The sequence below is a fragment of the Rhinolophus sinicus genome, chromosome 3, assembly GCF_057876585.1.
Source record: "Rhinolophus sinicus isolate RSI-liver-muscle chromosome 3, RSI-T2T, whole genome shotgun sequence".
Classification (NCBI taxonomy): Eukaryota; Metazoa; Chordata; class Mammalia; order Chiroptera; family Rhinolophidae; genus Rhinolophus; species Rhinolophus sinicus.
This window is the reverse complement of record NC_142503.1, coordinates 191653949-191673135: the sequence shown is the minus strand read 5'-3', so window position 1 is coordinate 191673135 and position 19187 is coordinate 191653949. Positions and strand designations below refer to the sequence as shown.

The 19187-nt window shown below is 39.4% G+C and overlaps 1 protein-coding gene across 2 annotated transcripts in view; it reads right to left on the bottom strand.

The window, feature by feature from the left end:
- Positions 1 to 14924: 14924 nt before the first annotated feature.
- The window catches only part of CPSF2 (cleavage and polyadenylation specific factor 2), a 35929-nt gene continuing 31666 nt past the window's right edge, over positions 14925 to 19187 (bottom strand). Inside the window, exon 17 of one of the 2 annotated variants that reach the window (XM_074327026.2) lies at positions 14925 to 19156. In XM_074327026.2, the coding sequence (XP_074183127.1) occupies positions 19064 to 19156 (93 nt within the window). In that variant the 3' untranslated portion in view covers positions 14925 to 19063. The remainder of the gene's footprint in view (positions 19157 to 19187) is intronic. The other variant, XM_019745310.3, reaches the window with a different exon arrangement.

The window sequence follows — 19187 nt, the reverse complement described above, 5'->3', positions numbered from 1 at the left end:
AGGTATGTTCCCCTTTTTTCATCAACTCTAAGATTCACCATTATTTTAGATACCACTAAGAAGGGTCAGGGTGGAAGGCATGCTATGAGTGAAACGGGACATGCAAACAATTTTAAGACTCATGCCAATTTCAGCGTTGGGAAAATGTGCTGATTGGAATCGATGAACTATGATTTAATCCCCATTTTATAGATTAGGAAACCGTGAGCTCAGTGTAGGTAATGCAGTCAAGGTCACATGGAGAATGAGGACAGGTGGTTTGTGACACCTGTTCTAACAACAAACAACACATTTTCCATGGTGGGACCCACCCCTTCAGGGGTGTATAAGGAGAGGGGGGCCAGCCTTGCAGACAGGGACACGCTGATCAGCCACTGTTTCTAGTGGATCAGACATTGGCTTGTGCCCCTTCGGGATGCTCTAATTGCAGTGAGCTGAGAGAGCAGACAGGAAGGTCTGTTGCTGGGCAGTAGGTGTGGTGCTAGAGGGATGCTGGAAGGGCAGGGATGAAAGGCAGAACAGAGTCCCAGTGCGGGGAGAGCAGAAGGAGGGTGGAGAGTCCCAAATCTCAACCCTCCTAATTATCAACTCAGTAATCCCTGCGCTGAGCCCCTTCAACAGAAAAAGTATTTCCGAGATGCTGAATAACAATGCACTTTGAACATTGTGAAGCACTCTGAATGTTACCTAATATTTAAAAAAAAAAAAAAAAAAAAGCACCAACCCAGGCTGCTGCGTGGGGCCCATCTCAGCACATGTAACACGTTCCAACGGAACCCAAAACAAACTGGAAAGCAATTTCAATCTTCAATTGCTCTGGTCTCTTGGAAAAACAAAAATACCAAAAAGGAATTAAAGTTGTATTAAAGGTGGCTGGGCAGAAGCTTCCAGAAACTGGAAAAGGCAACACAATGGATTTTTCCCTCAAGCCCCCAGAAGGAAACCAGCCCTGCTGACACCTTGATTTTTTAGCCCAGTGAGACCCTGTTGGACGTTGGACCTCCAGAACTCTAATACATTTGTGTTATTTTAAGCCCCCTCCCCCAAAAGCAATGCATTTAGTACGGTCATGAATGTATGTCCACAGGAGGAATTGTTCTCTGTATTTCCAAGAATAGTACCAGGCAGTGTTAAAAGATGCTGTATTTCTGATAACAACTCAGCCTCAGGTGGTAAACTGTTCAAGGATTCAAAGGAGTGAGGGCACAAGTACAGGTGTCAACGGGCCACAAGCAGAGCTTGGATAAAACTGCCCCATGAAACGTGAATGTGGATACAGCAAATTTCTAAACTAATATATTCTCTCATCTGATATGTGACTTTTAGATATGTAAGCGTACATTTAAAAAATTAAATATAACACCAACACGTGACTACTTTATTTCCCTAAAAGTTTATGTATTCAAGTTGGCCCAAAACATTGGCTTTTGTTTGCTTGTTTATTTGGTTGATTGGTTGGCTGGCTGGTTTTGTTTTGGGGATATTTTAAATCTTTTCATTGGGAAAATGGGAAATTGCTTTATAGAGTTGCATATATAAATTGGGCATATGTGGTCATCATAGGAACAGAATTAATGAGCCTTGAGTTTGTTTGAGTCTGAAGGGAAATAAAATCTGCATTTACTTGCAATTTCAGGATGATGGCTCCATATTTATGTTTCCTGGGCTGATGCCTATTTGTTTCCTGGGCTGGGACTTGAAGAGCAGTAGTTGGAATTGTCAAAACAGACAAGAGACAGGGAAGCCCCTTAACACTGTCTTCAGAAGCATGAAGTTGGGAATTCCTTTTCTTTGCAAGACCTTCTCAAAGACTGTGTGGGAGGGGTAAGTTCAACAGCATGGTCCTTTTTTCTGCAGAGACTTACTCTAAAGAGAAAATGCTGTAGCTGTGACATAAAAGCCCTGGCTTCCCTCAGGGTCCTTCAGAAATGGAGGGGCAAGAGCAGAGGGGAAAGGAGCAGGGAGGGAGGGAGAAGACAGCAACAGCCAAGGAAGCCCCAAAAGAGGCCCACATGGGGTCTAATCAAGCTCCCCTATCCTGCCTGTCCCCTGCCTTCATACATAACCAATGACATCTTATCTCCTGGATTCAATGTTTAAAGATTTTCCAGATCAAGCATCGGCAAATTCTAATTCAACCTCAACCTTACCTCTTTCCAATACTTCATCATTTTCCCTATCATTAGGAAACCTTTAGAAATTTGAAACTCAACTTGCTTTCCTCTTCACAGGGCCTGGTTAGTGTTTCTCTTAATGACAAGAAAAGACAAAGAAGAAAACTTTAAAAGGAATTTGGTGTCATATTTTGAAAAACTGAAAACAAAAAAAGGAAACTTTCTGATTTGGCCACATCTCCACTTTGAATTTCCCAAAGAATCTTGATTTGAGAGAACAGCTGACTGAAAATCATTTAGCAATAGAATTGTATTTTGACTTTCAAAGGGCCTGTCTGTCTATCCTACTTGATCTCCCACCCCCACCCCCACCCAGAAACCCTACGAGGCAAGCGGGTCAAGTATCATCTCCAGTTTGCAAATCAGAGAAACCTGGGTTTAGAGAAAATGAAAACTAACAAACATTTGTGTGGCTCTCACAATTGTTTGATCCTATGCGGTGGGTGCTCTTTAGTCAGAAGCCTTCTGTTGCAAGTTTCAGAAAAAAAACAGTTCAAACTAGCTTAAACAAATAAACCAAAAAGGGAATTCATTGGTTCATGTAAGAAAGTCAAGGGGGAGGGTTCTGAGGACCTCCGACAATATAATCATAATTCTCTCTCTCTCTCTCTCTCTCTCTCTCTCTCTCTCACACACACACACACACACACTCTCTCTCTCTCTCTCTCTGTTTCTATCTTTAGCTTTTTTCCTGTGTTTGTTTCATTCTCAGGCAGGCTGTCCCCAAGAAGTTGCAGAAACAAAGGTGACCACCACCTACCAGTTTAGCAGCCCGGCAGAAAGTCCTTTCCCACCAGTGTTTAAATGACAGTCTGCTGCTGGGCCTCTTTGGCCTGGCTTGAGTCCCATTCCCAACCCTGAACCAATCACTGCGCTGGAGGTGGGGTCATCCTCCTTCCAGTCAAATGACAGGAGAGCTGGGAAGGGATGGATCTCTGAAAGGCAAACCAAGGTGCTGTTACTAGAAGAAGGGCGAACGGTTGCTGGGTAGGCAAAGCTGCGCGTAGAAGTCTATTTCATTCCCCATTCTCATTACTCAGTTGAGAAAATCAAAGTAGAGAGCCACAGTCCTGGGGCCCGTAGCCAGATCTGACTCCAGATTCTGTGGCCTCTTTGCACACTGGTAGAGAGAAACCCACTGACATGCCTTAAAGTGGTGGAATTTATATCAGAACTCAGCCCATCTGTTGTTCTGCTCTAAACTCATACTCATTGTCAGAAATCCCAGCTTGTACGCATCCCGTTGTTAGTGGATACCCCACCACCACCCCTGTAAAGCAGCAACTTTCATTTAGGAAGAATGTCTTCCCAGGTACACAATGAGCCAGCAGTCAAGACTCCTGTTCTTCCTTCGCATTTGCTGGGTGACAAAGGGAAAGCCATCCAGGTCCCAGCCTCCACTGCTTTCTGAGGTTGGCTGGGCCATTCCCAGCTACCCAGCCAGGAGGAGGGGCTCCCCCTTCCCTCGTTTTCTCCCTCACACTGCTTTTGGGCATTTCTCTAATCAACGCAGTTCTGATCTATTTAAGAGACTGCCGTGCCTGTGTTTGTAAACATACAACTAGTCAGTGCCAGGGACTGCGCCTTATTTCTTTTCTCCCCCAGAGTGACTAGTCCAGCGCCCTGCATGTACTCAGCCTCCCATAAATGATTCCACTTGCACGAGGCCCACCTGGGGGTGACTTCAGGGTTAATGTGTAGTAGCCAAAGAGAAAGCACAGGGATGGGTGGTCTCACTTCTATTTTGAATTCTAAATTTTCTAATCACAGATTAATCCAGAAGCCACAGATTGTTCCAGAGTGGATGGGACCTACTCCCTAAGTATTACATAGAGTATGAACTGGTCTTAGGCTTATTTTTCGAATCAAAGCAGTTGCTTCACAGTGTATTGTTTAGAAAATAATTTCTCCAAAGGATATCCTTTCTTAGCCAAGTTCCTCACAATAAAGAAATCCCTTTTACGTTTCTCTTTACATTTTTTGGAACACTCATTCTTTCTATAGATAGAGATTTCTATGAGAGCTATAGATATAGATGAATTATACATATTTTTTATTTCCCTCAAATTTTTATGTGTCTTCTTTAAATTCTATCCCCTATTTCAGGCTGAGAATAAGGAGTTAGATTAATCAGAGCATTAAAGGTTTATCACCTCCATCACTCTTTCTAGGACTTCTCTTACTTCTAAGGAATATCTCATTTGCTTAGGTTATATCACAGAAGAAAGGGGAATTAATGTTTTCTGAAGCCCTGCATGAGTTTTCAAAAATCTGTACGATGGTGAGTTTTTAAGAACTCCAACTAATTACCCTTTTTAAGATTAGGTGTTAAGTTGAAGCTTTTAGGTGTACCACCACTGAAAACTACTAATAAAACCAATTTATTATGAACAAAGTGTGGTTTCCATATGAAGACACCTGAAGGGAACAGCCATTTGTACCAGAAAGATTTTTCCCCAGTTGAGGGTTGAGGAGATATATAGTACATCCACTCAACAAAGAAATGTTTGTTGCAAGTGCTAAAATTCTGTGAGCAGTTCTCCCCTTTGCTGAGAGAAGTGGGCTAAATTAATGAGGTATTTGTTTTCTACCCACTGGGTTATAATGGTGATGAGGAAGGGGAGAGCCATTTGGAGGATGAGAGCTGTGGGGACCCACAAAGGCATTCATTTGCCAGGTCTTGCTTTTATTCCCTAGTCCCCACAGTATCATGGATCTAAAACATAGAATGCCATGCCCTCAGCACCACACCGTGTTTGACTTGGATGATCGAATCATAATGTAGAGAAGGTCTTACACATTATCCAGACTAACCCCACCCCAGGTCCATTTTACAGATCAACTGAGGGTGAGAGAGGACCAGAGTGTTGGCCAACGTCCCACAGAAAGTGGCAGCATCAAGCTTTCCAGATTGCCAGTGTTCTTTCTATATTTACTCATTTGTTCTCTCCATCATGTTTTCGTCCATGTGGGATGGCCAAGCTGGGGACAAAACTCAAAACACTAGCATTAAAACAAGCAGGCATGTTTTTAAACATCTCACCTGAAGCCATGTTAACTATCACAACTTGTCCAGATTTACTTTGGAAAGGGCTATAAATCATATATTGGAAATGAGATGGGCATAGATTGGACGACACTGGGGTGTGTTCCCAGACAGGGTCCATTCTTTGCAAGGGAGGGCGATGGGAGGCCATGAAAGCCACGAGGAGTGACGCTCTGGGGGAAATGCTGCCACGCAGCCTCCTCTACCTCCCTGCTTTCTCCCTCCTCCCCTCTCCCCATCGCCTCCCTGCTGCTCTCTGTCTGCATGGCCACTGTACACTGGCACTGACGACTGCTGAGGAAAAGGGAGGTGGACATATTCAGGTGACCTCCATAACGGTGTCCTTTCAGACTAAGTACTCATCGAGGCAAAAGGAAAAGAACTAGTAAAATTCATAAACTGAAAACTGGGAAAATCTTCATCTTGAATGCAGACATGGGTTAAAATCTTCCCTCAGCCATTGGCATATATGGTTTTACAAAAATGTAATCATACCTTATAGATTACTCTGCAACTGATTGTCATTTTAATGTAACATAAACATCTTTCCAGGTCAGTATGTAGTATCCATCTATCAATCAAAAATTAGTTTTTAAAATAGATGCTAAATATTCCACCGTCTGGATATACTGTAATCAACTCACTGCTCCCAATTCATGGATGGTCAGTGTTTATTGCAAAAAATGCAAATAAAGTGCCTGGCTCGGTGTCTGTGGGATAGTAAAACCAGCGGTCAGGAGGTTCCCTGTCTTCCTTAGGCTACTGGTGCCTTCATAGCTATTCACAGCCGGAAAGGGAATTAGAAGTTAAAGTTATCAAGAAGTTCACGCTATTAGCGAAGACCCACTAATCATCCTGTACACCTCTCCTTGCTGAGTTCACGGGTGTCCTTGGCTTCTGAATTTGCATTTGACATCAGTCCTTTCCCTACGTTTTCTCAAAGGTGATCTCAAAATGTTAAATCTGTCGGAGCGGCTCTACCAGCAGCAGAATACTCCGGGAGTGGGACAGGGGAAGCAGCGTCTTGCTGAGAAGGCATTCAGAACAGAACGTCACGTGATGCCGGATCAAACACCAGCTTTAATTAAGAGACGACCGTGGTTTCTATTTTGAAATGGTGATGAGTGCAAGTTGAAGCCCTGGGAATATGCAGATTCTGGAGTTTCAAGGCAATGGACAGAGAAACGTGGGTTTCCTTCTCTGAAAGAAAATACATTTGTTTTCTTTTATGAACGTCTTCACGTCCTTTCAAGACATACAACTGGTTCCTTCCATTTTCCTTTGCCGCGTTGGCTTGCGTCTCCAATCAGTCCCTTGTTGGAAGTCTTTAATCCATCCTACTCTGAGCGTGGACTTTGGGACACTCAGAAATCTGGATTTGTATCCTGGCTACAGCTCCTAAAGAGAAATTCTTAGCCTCTCTGAGCCCTCACTTCCTCCTCTAGCATAAAATGGGGGTAACTTGTTTGATCTGGCAGGGGCTGCTGTGCATTAAGTAAAGTAACGAACACCAAGTGTGTAACAGTAAGTGTTCAACAAGAGTCCTCGTCATCGTGAGTCAGCAAGTAAATGGAAACATCCTTTCCTTTTGCAGTGTATTAAATAGTGTGTGATATACTGTTATTAGGGCGTGTTATTTGTTGTCCATCATTGATTTCCATAGATTGCCAATGGAAGTTAACCTTTTCTAAGCACTTGGGAGCTAAAATATGCTAAGCTTGGCCTCATTTTTCAGGAAAGCACTCATGGAATGAAGAACATTGGTGCTTCTTGAGATAGCTGCTGGGGGCTGATGTCTGTAGGTGAGTTTTGTACAGTTGCAACAATCGCCTTGCTTTTCCCCACTGCGGAACACATTTTTAATAACTACTAACAATAAGGTCATGAGAAGAGTGACAGTTCTAACAAGTCTTTTAAGAAGCTGTTGTGGCTCCCCTGGATGGTCAGGGTCGAATGTGGTCTCACAAGTTTTGAGAGAGAAACCTTGGGAAAAAAAAAAAAAGGCAGCAAATTCTTGGAACCATTATGTGTGGGGCTTGGTGGTAGGGAGGTTACTGATGTGCTCATGTAGTGGAATGTTGAAGACTTTACTCCTCTTCTCCAAGGAAAGAGGGTTTACTGCACATTGTGTACATGAAGCTGGGTCACAATCGAGAAACTGAAGAACACTGCAACTTGCCTGGTAGTCAGCTTCTTGGATGCTTTTAGTGAGCCTTAGCTCATTTCTTAGTAAGGTACCTCTTTTCCAAAACAGCCCTACTCCAACCTATTATCCTTGGTTCTTATTTGCTGTGGTTCCCAGGCCATTCAACAAACTGAGCCTCTCCTCGACCTTACTCAGGTACTAATGTCCTTAAAAAGTGGTACTTAGGCTGTTTGCAGGTGTGTGCTAGCATTAAAATAACCAGGATGTGTGATTTTATGAATGTGTCTACACTTCAAATTATAGAGAAAAATTGGAAACCAATAATTGAGAAGAGCTAAATAATGATACACCCATATGATGGAGTATTTGTAGCCATTAAAAGATGTTTATGAATATGGAAACATATTCCCTAAAGGCACAATGAAAAATTATATACATACAAATTACATAAACATTTCATTGAAAAAAAGATGGAAATAGGCCAAAATGATAAAAGTATTACATTTAGTATAGGTCTTTTTCCTATTTCTTTATGCTTTCCTATAACTTCTAGATTTTCTATGTGTATTTCTTATTAGAGGGAAAAGTGAAAAAAGGGGGGAGAAAAGTGTTTACTGAACGAAGGGCTGTCACGGTCTTACCAGTAGAACGAAGCAGGACCAGCACCATCTTGATTATAAACAGTCCATTTGTAATTAGAGTCCATTAGTCTATTCGTAATGTGGCCCAAAGTCATTAACTCTTTGGCAGCCATCTTTATAGTCCAGTAAAATGCTTTAAAAAAAAAAAAAAAACCTAGAGTTCTGGGCTTTTTCCCTCCATTACATATTTGTGTCATTGGTTTAGAAAGAAAGGTGAAGTTTCATTTTCTTAGATTTTGCCCACTGTCCAAAGTTGTCAGGATCCCTTAGTCTCCAATTCTGTCTCATACAAGGGATCCTTCTTCCAGTGGCAGGTCATTTGCAAATTTTCTTCACCTGCCACCAATATCCTCAACCAGAAATTTTATAAAAACGTCAAGTCGGGTAAGATGAGGACAGAGCCTGCTAATTCAGACTTAACACAGGTCCATCGATGAGCAGCCTTTGGAAATAGCTTTGGGGGGGTTAGAAACCACTTGGCTGAATCCTAACCCACCCCCCACCTTTACCTCTTATCCATAAAGACTTTATGGGAAAGTGTTCGATGGCTTTTTGGAGTCAGTATGTAAGTATTCCTGGATAAATGTGTTCCAAGATTCTCACGCAGCCTATGGATTGTCTCTTTTTTGACCAAAGGACGCCTGTTTTCTGTAATTCTGAGAATAGCATGAATTTAGCAGTAAAGACAAGATGATTCAGTATCTCTAAATTAATGCATTATCACTTTGATCAAACCAGAAAGTTTGCTGCATTTAAATTGTCCTAGAAAATGTCTTAGGTCTACAAGTTCATATGGTGTAAACCCCACTGTTATTTAGAAGAAATTATGAGTAATACACTGGAAGTTACTTTCAAGGATTCTTACCTAGAAGCTGAAAGGGTTAAATTAGAGCATGTTTGTAGATCGAGCCGCACAGCAAAAGCACCTGAGTCACTATCGTTCAGCTGTGTGACTTGGAATAAGCCACTTCGACCTCCCGGAGCAGTTTGTCCATTTATAAAGATGGGGGTGACCCCTAGCCTTTAGGATTGTAATAAATGAGGCATGTACGTGAAACACTAAACAGCTAACATGTACTGAGGTGCTTACTATGTGCTCTTCGCATGGCTCACATCACTGAATCCTCATGTGAACCAAGAAATGGTACTGTTACCGTCCCCACGTATTTGAAGCGCTGACATAAAGTCACTGGTCCACACAGGAAGTGGTGGCCTTGACATGCAGTGTCTTTAACTCCAGAGCCTGTGACCTTAACCCCATCTCCTATAGCGCGGGCGCTTGTTGTTGTCTGTGCCTCCCAGGCCACTCTTCCACCTTGGGGTAAAGGCCCCTCTAATTCTCCTGGTGAAGTCTCCCTACCTGTGTCTAACCTTGGTAAACCTGACAAACAAGGTGCGACCATTTCTCTAGCCATACAGTCAGCATACGACAAAAGCCGGGCCGATGATGGATTTCCCGCATGACTGTATGTTGAGGGACGCAAATTGCAGCTGATTCGTTTCTTCAGTGCTGCCTTGGCAGTGTTTGGCCCAACACTTGGATCCCCAGAGCTACCCAGGGTTATTAGCCCAATAACTCCTTTTGCCCTGAAGTGAGCCAGTGAGAGTTTTGCTCAAAACTAAACAACTCTAACTGATGATATATCAGAATCGGTACACACCGCAATGCTATTATGTGTGGGAACTGGAGGACTAACAACAGACCACAGGCTTCAGTCTCCTCATCAGTAAAATGGGTGAAAACAGGGCCCATTCTGTTCATGAGCACAACTGAATGACACAATGCACATAAAATACTTGGCACAGTATCTGGTACATAGAAAATACTGTGTCGGCTGCTATTGCCAGAGGCTGTTATTTTTTTCAGTAAAAAAGCACTTGAGCGATTCCCATGAGGTGAACCAAATCTCTAAAATGGAAATAATTATGGCCAGACTCCATTCTTCCACAGGTCGGAATAAATTCTAATACTTACACAGGTTCCCACATTTGTTCCATCACTGGACTCCATCCTGAGCTGACTAAGGCACCATTTGTCCCGGGGCCAATATTACTCCTCCCAGTACACACGGCTGAGATTGGAGGATGACTGTTTGGAACAGCTCGGCACTCAGTGTAGTGCACGTGGTCCTGACACACCTAAAACTTAAGTTAAGGGGGTGGATGATCCAAATGATGAACTGACAGGCAGAGTTTTGCACAAGGACACTTCTAAAATATTATTACAGAACTTACGATCTTTAACTGCTAATGTGTTTCAGCTTAGAGAGCATTTTAGTAGTGACTGCTACTGTCTGGTACCCTCCTGCCTTACCCACTACTCCCCTCAAGCTAGGCTTCCCCTGCCTTCCTTTTCGTGCTCTGCGCCACTAACCCCACTCCACCGCCATCCTGACATTGTCTGGCTTAGCTATAAAGTAGAAAGTAATGAGGAAAGTATTGTAACAAAATAACCAAGACAAACACCCAAAGTCTATACCGTTCTATTCCAAGTAGAAACCTGCAGAATCTGTGCATATTTCACCATTGCTACCATGTAAACGGAAATGAAGTATCTATTGTGGCACTGCCATCTGAGCCAAAGGTGCCTTCTTTAAAATACCTGCTATGGGGTTCAGTTGGCAGGTGTTGCCACGGATTGGGGAACAGGAGGAAACTCAGTCCTTGCAGCAACCATGTGTAGGGGCTTGGGGCAAAGCAGCCAGCCCCACGGTCTGGAGATTGCTTAATCACAGGGAGTGAATAAATACATATACCGAGGGTTATGAGAGCCCCATTTTTTTGCTATAGGGTAAAGGAGGTGCAAATATGGAAGGGGGAAAGACTAGAATAAACTTAACGGAATAGAAGGGGAATTGGAGGTCAGTGTGAACTTGTGGACTTTAACATACAAGGTCAAACAATTAAGTTTGCAAACTTGTTGCAACGCTGTTGCTAACCTTTTTTGATATCAAAGGGATTATTCATTATGAATTTGTACCAACTGGACAGTCAACCAAGTTTACTATTTGGAAGTACTGAAAAGGTTGCATGAAAAAGTTACACGACCTGAACTTTTCACCAATTCATGGCTCTTGCATCACGACAATGCACCAGCTCACATGGCACTGTCTGTAAAGGAGTTTTTAGCCAGTAAACAAATAACTGTATTGGAATACCCTCCCTACTCACCTGATCAGGCCCCCAATGACTTCTTTCTTTACTCGAAGATAAAGGAAATATTGAAAGGAAGACATTTTGATGACATTCAGGATATCAAGGGTAATACAATGACAGCTCTGATGGCCATTCCAGAAAAAGAGTTCCAGAATGGCTTTGAAGGGTGGACTAGGCGCTGCATCGGTGCATAGCTTCCCAAGGGGAGTACTTCGAAGGTGACCGTAGTGATTTCAGCAATGAGGTATGTAGCATTTTTTCTAGGATGAATTTGCGAACTTAAATGTCTGACCTCATATGTAGATGACGAGCAAAGAGCAAAGATGTGTGTATTTTCTAACTGTTCGCTGAGGACCTAGTACCAATGATAGCACAGTGGTGATGACCATGACCTAGCACCCAGATCTTGGTTCTAAATACCGTTCTCCAGTAAAGTGAACCAGGAGGCTGGCAGAATGGCTGACCCCAGGACCGGCAGGGAAAATACAAGATGGAGCCCGAACAGCTTGCAATGCCCGAAAGGAAGGCGGCACTCAAAGAACCATTTTCCATTATGGAAAACACTTGGAAATTCCTCGAAAAACTAGAAATAGAACTACCATATGACTCAGTAATTCCACGGGATATATATCCAAAGGAACTGAAAGCAGGCTATCAGAGATATTTGCACAGCCACGTTCGTCATGGCATGATTCGTAATAGCCAAGTGGTGGCAACAACCCAAATGTACATCAATAAATGAATGGATGGATAAAGAAGCTGTAGCACATCCATACAATATTACGCAGACTTAAAAAAAAAAGGAAATCCTGTGAAATGCTACAACATGGGTGACATTATGCTAAGTGAAATAAGACAGTCACAAAAGGACTGATATAATCACATTCGTGAAGTATCTAAAGCTGTCAAAACCATGAAAACAGAAAGTAGAAAGGTGGTTACCAAGGCTGCGGGGCAGGGCAGGTGGGAAAATTCATGTTCAGTGGATACAGAGTTTCAGTTTTGCTCGATGAAGAAGTTCTAGAGATCTGTTGACCAACAACGTGAATATACTTAACACTACTAAACAGTGCACTTAAAATAAATTTCGGTGGTAAATTTAGTGTTATGTGTTTTTTTTGTTTTGTTTTTTTGTTTTTTTCACCACAATTAAAAACAAAAACAAAAACAACAACAACAAAAAGGAACCTGAAGACATGTCAAAAGAGCACAGAAGTCAGCTTAAAAGTGTTCCCACTAGACAAATCTTGGAAAACTGGAGCATTAAAATGAATCAGGACAGTCTGTAGATTATAAAACAGAATCCATGTTCCGCACTAATATACTAAATGCAGAGAAGGAAAAGTGCTTACACTAGAATGATAATTAAACGTAAAAGCAACAATTAGAAAACCGCCATTTGGCAATAACTGCTTCAGATAAGAATCATGAATGGATTCTAAAACTAGAGGATAAAAATTTATAAAGAACAGGATATTGATACAGTCTCAAAGTAGCTTCCCACAAAATACTACTCATTAATTAATAAGTACAAAAGACTAACTCCACAGTATTTGAGAAACCTTGCAGATATAACCAACTGCTAAAAATTAATTTCACTAGTAATATAAAATATTGATACTATGTGCTCCCTGTTACAATGTAGAGAAGAACGCAACACTTTTTTGGTTATCTCTCAAAAATTCACAACCTAAATTTAATGAGGAAACAACAGACTAAGAGTCATAAATCAAAGTAACTGGCCAGCACTCTTCAAAAATGTCCAAATCATTAAAAAAAAAAAAAAAAAAGAAAAACTGAGGACATGCTCTAGATTAGGGAAGACTGAAGGCAAAACATAACTAAAGCCATGCATCATCCTGGATTGGATCATGGAACAAAAGGGATTATTATTACAAGGATATTTTTGGAGTCACTGCTAACATTTAAATACTGTTTGTGGATTAAATGGTAGGATTTTATCAATGTTGGTTTCCTAATTTTGACGGAAGTACTGTAATTATGCAGGAGAGTCCTTGTTTGTAAAAAAATACACACTAATGTATTTAGGGCTATTGGGACATTATAACTGAGACTTAGTATCAAATATGTACATATAGATAGAATGATAAGGCAAATACGGCACAATGTTAACCACAGGGGAATCTAGCGGGAGGATACACAAGATCTTTTAAACTATTCGTGTAACTTTTCTGTTTAAAATTTCAAAATAAGTTAAAAAATAAAGATACATAAAAGTGGTATTTTATCTATTAAGAATTCATTACACTGATTTTTATACTACTAGAAAAATCTCTGCTTAATGATTTCATTATCTCAAGTAAAACTCTTCAAAAAAATAGTTAAAATAAATGTGAAAATTTTTCTTAATGGGCAATATGTGGATATAAAATTCTGCTTAAAAGGTAAAAATGCACAATGTCCTGAATCTTAATCATATCCTTCCTGCAATAGTTTGTCTCCTTGAAAAAAAAAATCACATATATTGATACAGTCTCAAAGTAGCGATGTTGAAAAACCTTGAGAATTTGACCCTGTCCATTTAGGGTAGGTAATTTTTTTCTTGTAACTGATAAAGGATTTATACAATCTCATTAGGTTTATATCCTTTGATATTTAAATATGAAATTTAACCTGAACCATGCCCTATGAGTGATGCTGGAAATTAGAGCATCTTTATGATTTCTAGTATATTCTACTACTTTTAATTATACTTTGTATTAAATAATTTTTTAAGTATTAAAAATCTCCTATGGTAGCAAATGTCTGTAGAAAAGGGGTTTCTTAATCTTTTTTGTTGTTGTTGTTGTTATCTAGAGTCCAGTGGTCATGTCATGTTGGACCAAGACCACAATGTTTTTCTGAAATAATTTACATTTCTCATAAGCTTGGTAAATGAATCTGAAGAGAAATGAAAGCTCTAAAAATATTTAAACAATGACAGCAACAGCACCCTTGGAATAAAAACAGCTTCCCACAGAGATTTGTTTGAAAGACTTCACAAGTTTTGAATGTATAATTTAGTAGTACCTTTTTTCAAAAGTATCACAATTGTGTCTGAAAAAGTAAATACATACAATAAATTGGATATTGAACATGAGAACCAACAAAACTTTAGAAAATGATGTAGGAGGTCCTTATAAATCCTTTGTGGATTCTCCACTGGAGATTATCGTTCAGTGTCAAGATCTGAGTAGGATCCCTGGAATCCATTAACAATGTCACAAAAGCACATACACTTTTGGTTCTCTTCAATTACAGTAAAGAGAGACAGAACTCTCCAAACTTCTATTTTGCGCCTTGAAATCACATTTTGACTTCAAGAATTAAAATGAAATGGGCCTGAGTAATGAAACGAAAAGCACCAAAAAACAGAGCTGTCTGCATGTGTGTATGGCGGTGGGCAGGAGAAAGGGAACAGGAGAGAGAAGAAGCAAAGATACCCCTCACTTCCAGCGAAGTCCTGGGGTTTTAAATTCATTTCAGTAATTTTTGGTATTTTCTCATAAACACAGCTGAGATGGTTAAAGTGAGAGACAAGCAGGAGGGGGAAGGAAACCATTCCCTGATCCCGGCCCAGGTAGGCAGATCTGAAGCTTCCTTCTCTAGTTCCTGTTGCCTCCTCACTTATATATGTCATTCTATCAAATGGCTGAATAAAAAGGGGGGATTGGGGGCGAAACGGAACCACCACCACCAAAGCAAACAAATAATCACCCTCTCAACCACTGAATTACTAACCACCACTTACATCCTTTGACTTAAGTGGTAATCAGTTCATCAATATTTATTTAAAGGAAAATAATAACCTTGTGATACAACTCTAGAAACTTACAACCAAAGAAAAGTACAGAAGGTCACACTTACCCTTTCTCCCCGCCACCGTTACTGGACATGACATAAAACAGAAATCAATCTCTCTCCACATGCTATTGTCCTAAGTAACAGTTTGCCAGGTACCATTCTCAGAGGAGAAAAACTGAACCTCATTCCTAAGCAAAGTGAATGGAAGCTAAGGAACTGAAACAGCACAACAGTGCAGAAAAAAGTTGAAATCTGTAGCTTCAAATCTCAGAATGTTATGGCTGAGGGACTGCAGAATTCATGTAGTTCAACATACTTAGTTTAGTATTGAATGACTGGATTCTATAAGGAGCCTAGACTCATTCATTTAGTATTGGACTCTGTGAGGCCGGTTCCCATTCCATCTCTGTCTCTGACCGACTATTTGGCTCTCAAGCAAATCCTTTCCCTTCTATAGTCCCATTCATTCAGTACTAAAATAAGTGTGTTGAACTAGACAAACTTGATATTCCCTCTCAGCCAAAACATTCTAAGATGTTTACGCTATAAATTTCAACCACTTTCCCCTCCACCATGGTTTTGTTTTGCAGAAATTTGTAAGCGGATTGAAAATTCATATGGAAATGCAAGGACACCAGAATAGCCAAAACAATCTTGAAAGAGAACAAAGTTGGAGGACACACACATGCCAATTTCAAAACTTAATATAAGGCTACAGTAATCAAGACAATGTGGTACTGATATAAGGATATATAGATCACTGAAATAGAATTTAGAGTCCAAGAACAAATTCATCCATTTATGGGCAACTGATTTGCAACAAAGGTGGCAAGTAAAGTTGATGAAGACATACTCTTCAATAAATGATGCTGGAACAACTGGATATCCACATACAAAAGAATCACATTGGATCCCTACCTCATACCATATATAAAAATTAACTCAAAATGGATCAAAGACTTAAATATAGGAGCTAAAACTCATAGGAAAAAAACAGACATAAATCTTTGTGACCTTCGATGAAGCAATAGTTTCTAAGATATGACACCAATAGCATATGAAACCAAAGAAGGAAAAAAAAAAAGATAAATTAGACTTAATCAAAATAAAAAACCTTTGTGCTTCAAAGGATACTATCAAGAAAGTGGACAAACACACAGAATGGGAGAAAACATTTGCAAATCATATATCTGATAAAGATTTAGCACCCAGACTATACAAAAAATTCTTACAATTCAAAAAAAGATAAAGAACCCAATTTAAAAATAGGCAAAGGATTTGAACAGACATTTCTCCAAAGAAGATACACAAATGGCCAATAAGTACAGAAAAGATACTCAACATCATTAATCATTAGGGAAATGGAAATCAAAACGATGAGATACTTCTTCACATACATGAAAATTGCTAAAATTAAAAAGATGGTGAGTGACAGGTGTTGCTCAGGACATGGAAAAAATGGAACCCTTATACATTGCTGGTGGGGAATGTAAAATGGTGCAGCCACTTTGGAAAACAGTCTGGCAGTTTCTCAAAAGAGTTGCCATATGATCCAGCAATTCTACTCTTATACATATACCCAAGAAAACTTAAAACATATGTCCATACAAAAAATTTGTGCACAGTGTCACAGCAGCATTGTTCATAATAGCCAAAAAGTGGAAACCACTCAAATGTCCATCAACTGCTGAATGGAAAAACAAAATGTGTCTATCAATACAACAGAATATTATTCAGCCATAAAAAGGATACCAATACTTGCTACCACATTGATGAATCTTGAAAATATTATGCTAAGTGAACAAAGTCAGACACAGAAGGCCACATATTACATGATTCAATTTTTCTGAAATATCCCTAACAGGCAAATTCATAGAGACAGAGAATAGATGAATTGATTGCCTGGTACTGGGGAAAAGGGAGAATGGGAAGTGACTGCTAATGGGCATGAAGTTTCTTTTCGAGGTGATGAAAGTGTTCTGGAATTAGATAGTGGTGATGGTTGCACACTCTGTAAATATACTAAAACCCAATGAATTGTACATTTTAAAAGAGTGAATTTTACGGTATGCAAATTGTATCTCAATTTTTTTAAAAAAAAGGCAAATGGCCCTTAGAAAATCGATTTCCTCACTTCTGTCTCAGAACACCTACTCATTCATAAAAATATAGAAAAGTTTGCTATGATATTTGACATTTATAATCCCACTACAATAAATACAAAAGAAAGTTTATTTTTAACCTACTTATTTATAGAGATCAGCTGATGGTCCACTTGTATTTATTTTGCTTCTAAACAGTAAAGATATGGAAGTTCCTCTGAGTTCATGATTTATCTCATAGTTCTTTTTAAAATTTTTATTTTTCTTAAGTAGCTGAGGCTAAACAAATACCTTCATTTTAGAAATCTTAGTAATATTGTCATCTAGAACAGGTAAAAGTATTACTCCTGCAATGATATTAGCACAACCATCTTCGAGCAGTACTTTAAAATTTAATTCCTGTTCATAGGACAATAAAAAGGCTAGGCAGAAAACAATTTTTCATTATCAGTATTGCAGTGTAATAAGTATAACCAAATGCTTTAAGCCATGAAACAAATGCAGACTTTCTTCTCCCTGGAAAATAAATAGAATTTTAGGCTTACGCTATTCAGTAATAAGAGTTTAAGTGAATTTTTTCCAGAGCTCTGCAAAGAAAACATACTCTGTATCTCCATCTTCTGTAACTTTTGTATGTTTTGTATAACATTGTATATCTGGTTTTCAGTATCAGAAGACTGTAAACTTTGCATTAGCGCTATAATCCACAAGAAAAGCTTTGTAAGCATTTGAAATAGAATGAAATATTAATTCTAGTCTGATATCACTGGGTTGTACTGTATACACATAGTTCCATAGAAGTTACATAGGAAGTCTGATCCTTCTAAAAGCGCTAAGTGTAAAGAGGAGGGCTTAAATACTTAAGAAATAAACATCAAAGTCTGCCATAATTAAGCTACATTTTTAAAAAGTATCAACAGATTACAATAGGGTGACATGATTTTCATTTTTAAGATCAATGAAAATTGCATATATTCAGTTTTTACTCTTACATACAAGTGGTTTACACAATATCAGGGCTGCCAGCCCTAAGAAAGATATGACTACAGAAAGGATGACCTGATCCAACCAACCTCAGTATTATTTCTGTAGTAATGTGTATAAATCCCTACCACTGCTTGGGCTACCTCAGGAGAGAGCAAGCCTAAGAGATGAAAACATTCACACCTTTTAATTAGATTATACTCTTACCTTATAAAAATGTGAGGGTCAACATTTATTTCCTTGAAAACAGAGCACTAAACAGTTTTTAATACAGTAACCTAGCTGACAGTTAAGATGTGTCTAAAATGTATGCAGAACTCTTAAGACTACAACACACCAGGGAGTTCTTTTGAATTATAATATGTGTATTCAAACGATGGTGTTCTAATTCACACTGAACAACAAAATCTTAATAAAACAAGAGATGGGAGAAATAAAAATTGATTTCTGAACCAAATGTGTACAAGCTCGCACTAGAGTGCATCAACACTGGGCAATCCAGGCCGGGGGTAAAATGCTCCATGTGAACACAACTGCATATTAGAATTCAAAAGAAGAAAAAGCTTTGATCAGTTTTTTTCTAATAGCACATCGTTTCTAAATAATTCTCACTTTGCATTCCAGAAAATGTAAGAAACAGTTTGCAAGAACGCATGCAAATATGTTTCTCTAAGGCCAGGAACTGGTTTGCTAAGTTGCATTGTTTTATTCAAGTAAAAAGCCCTTCTAGAATAAGGGGTCTGTAAAGGAAACCAATCAGTCCACTCTCAGGCCTGCACATGTGTTAGGATCTCTATCACTCAAAGCCAAAAGGTAGAATGCTCACGTAAGCATTAACAAAAGGGTCTCTATTTACATTTTTAAAAATCTAATGCGTGTTAAGTTTTTCTGGCAGATTCTTTTTATATATTACCCAAAAAAAAAAAAAAAAAAAAAAAGCGCAAAAGTTTAGAACAAGAATCCTTTTTTTCTTAGAAAGGTCGAACAGATAGTTCTTGACATCATGTCCTTTATACAATGGCATACTGTTCATATAAAAGGTCTCTTATCCTATAAAAATCTTGACAAAGGCAGCCTTCTAATCCAATGCGTCCAGTTTCTGTCTAGAAACCAAGTAAAACAAAAAAGTTCTTT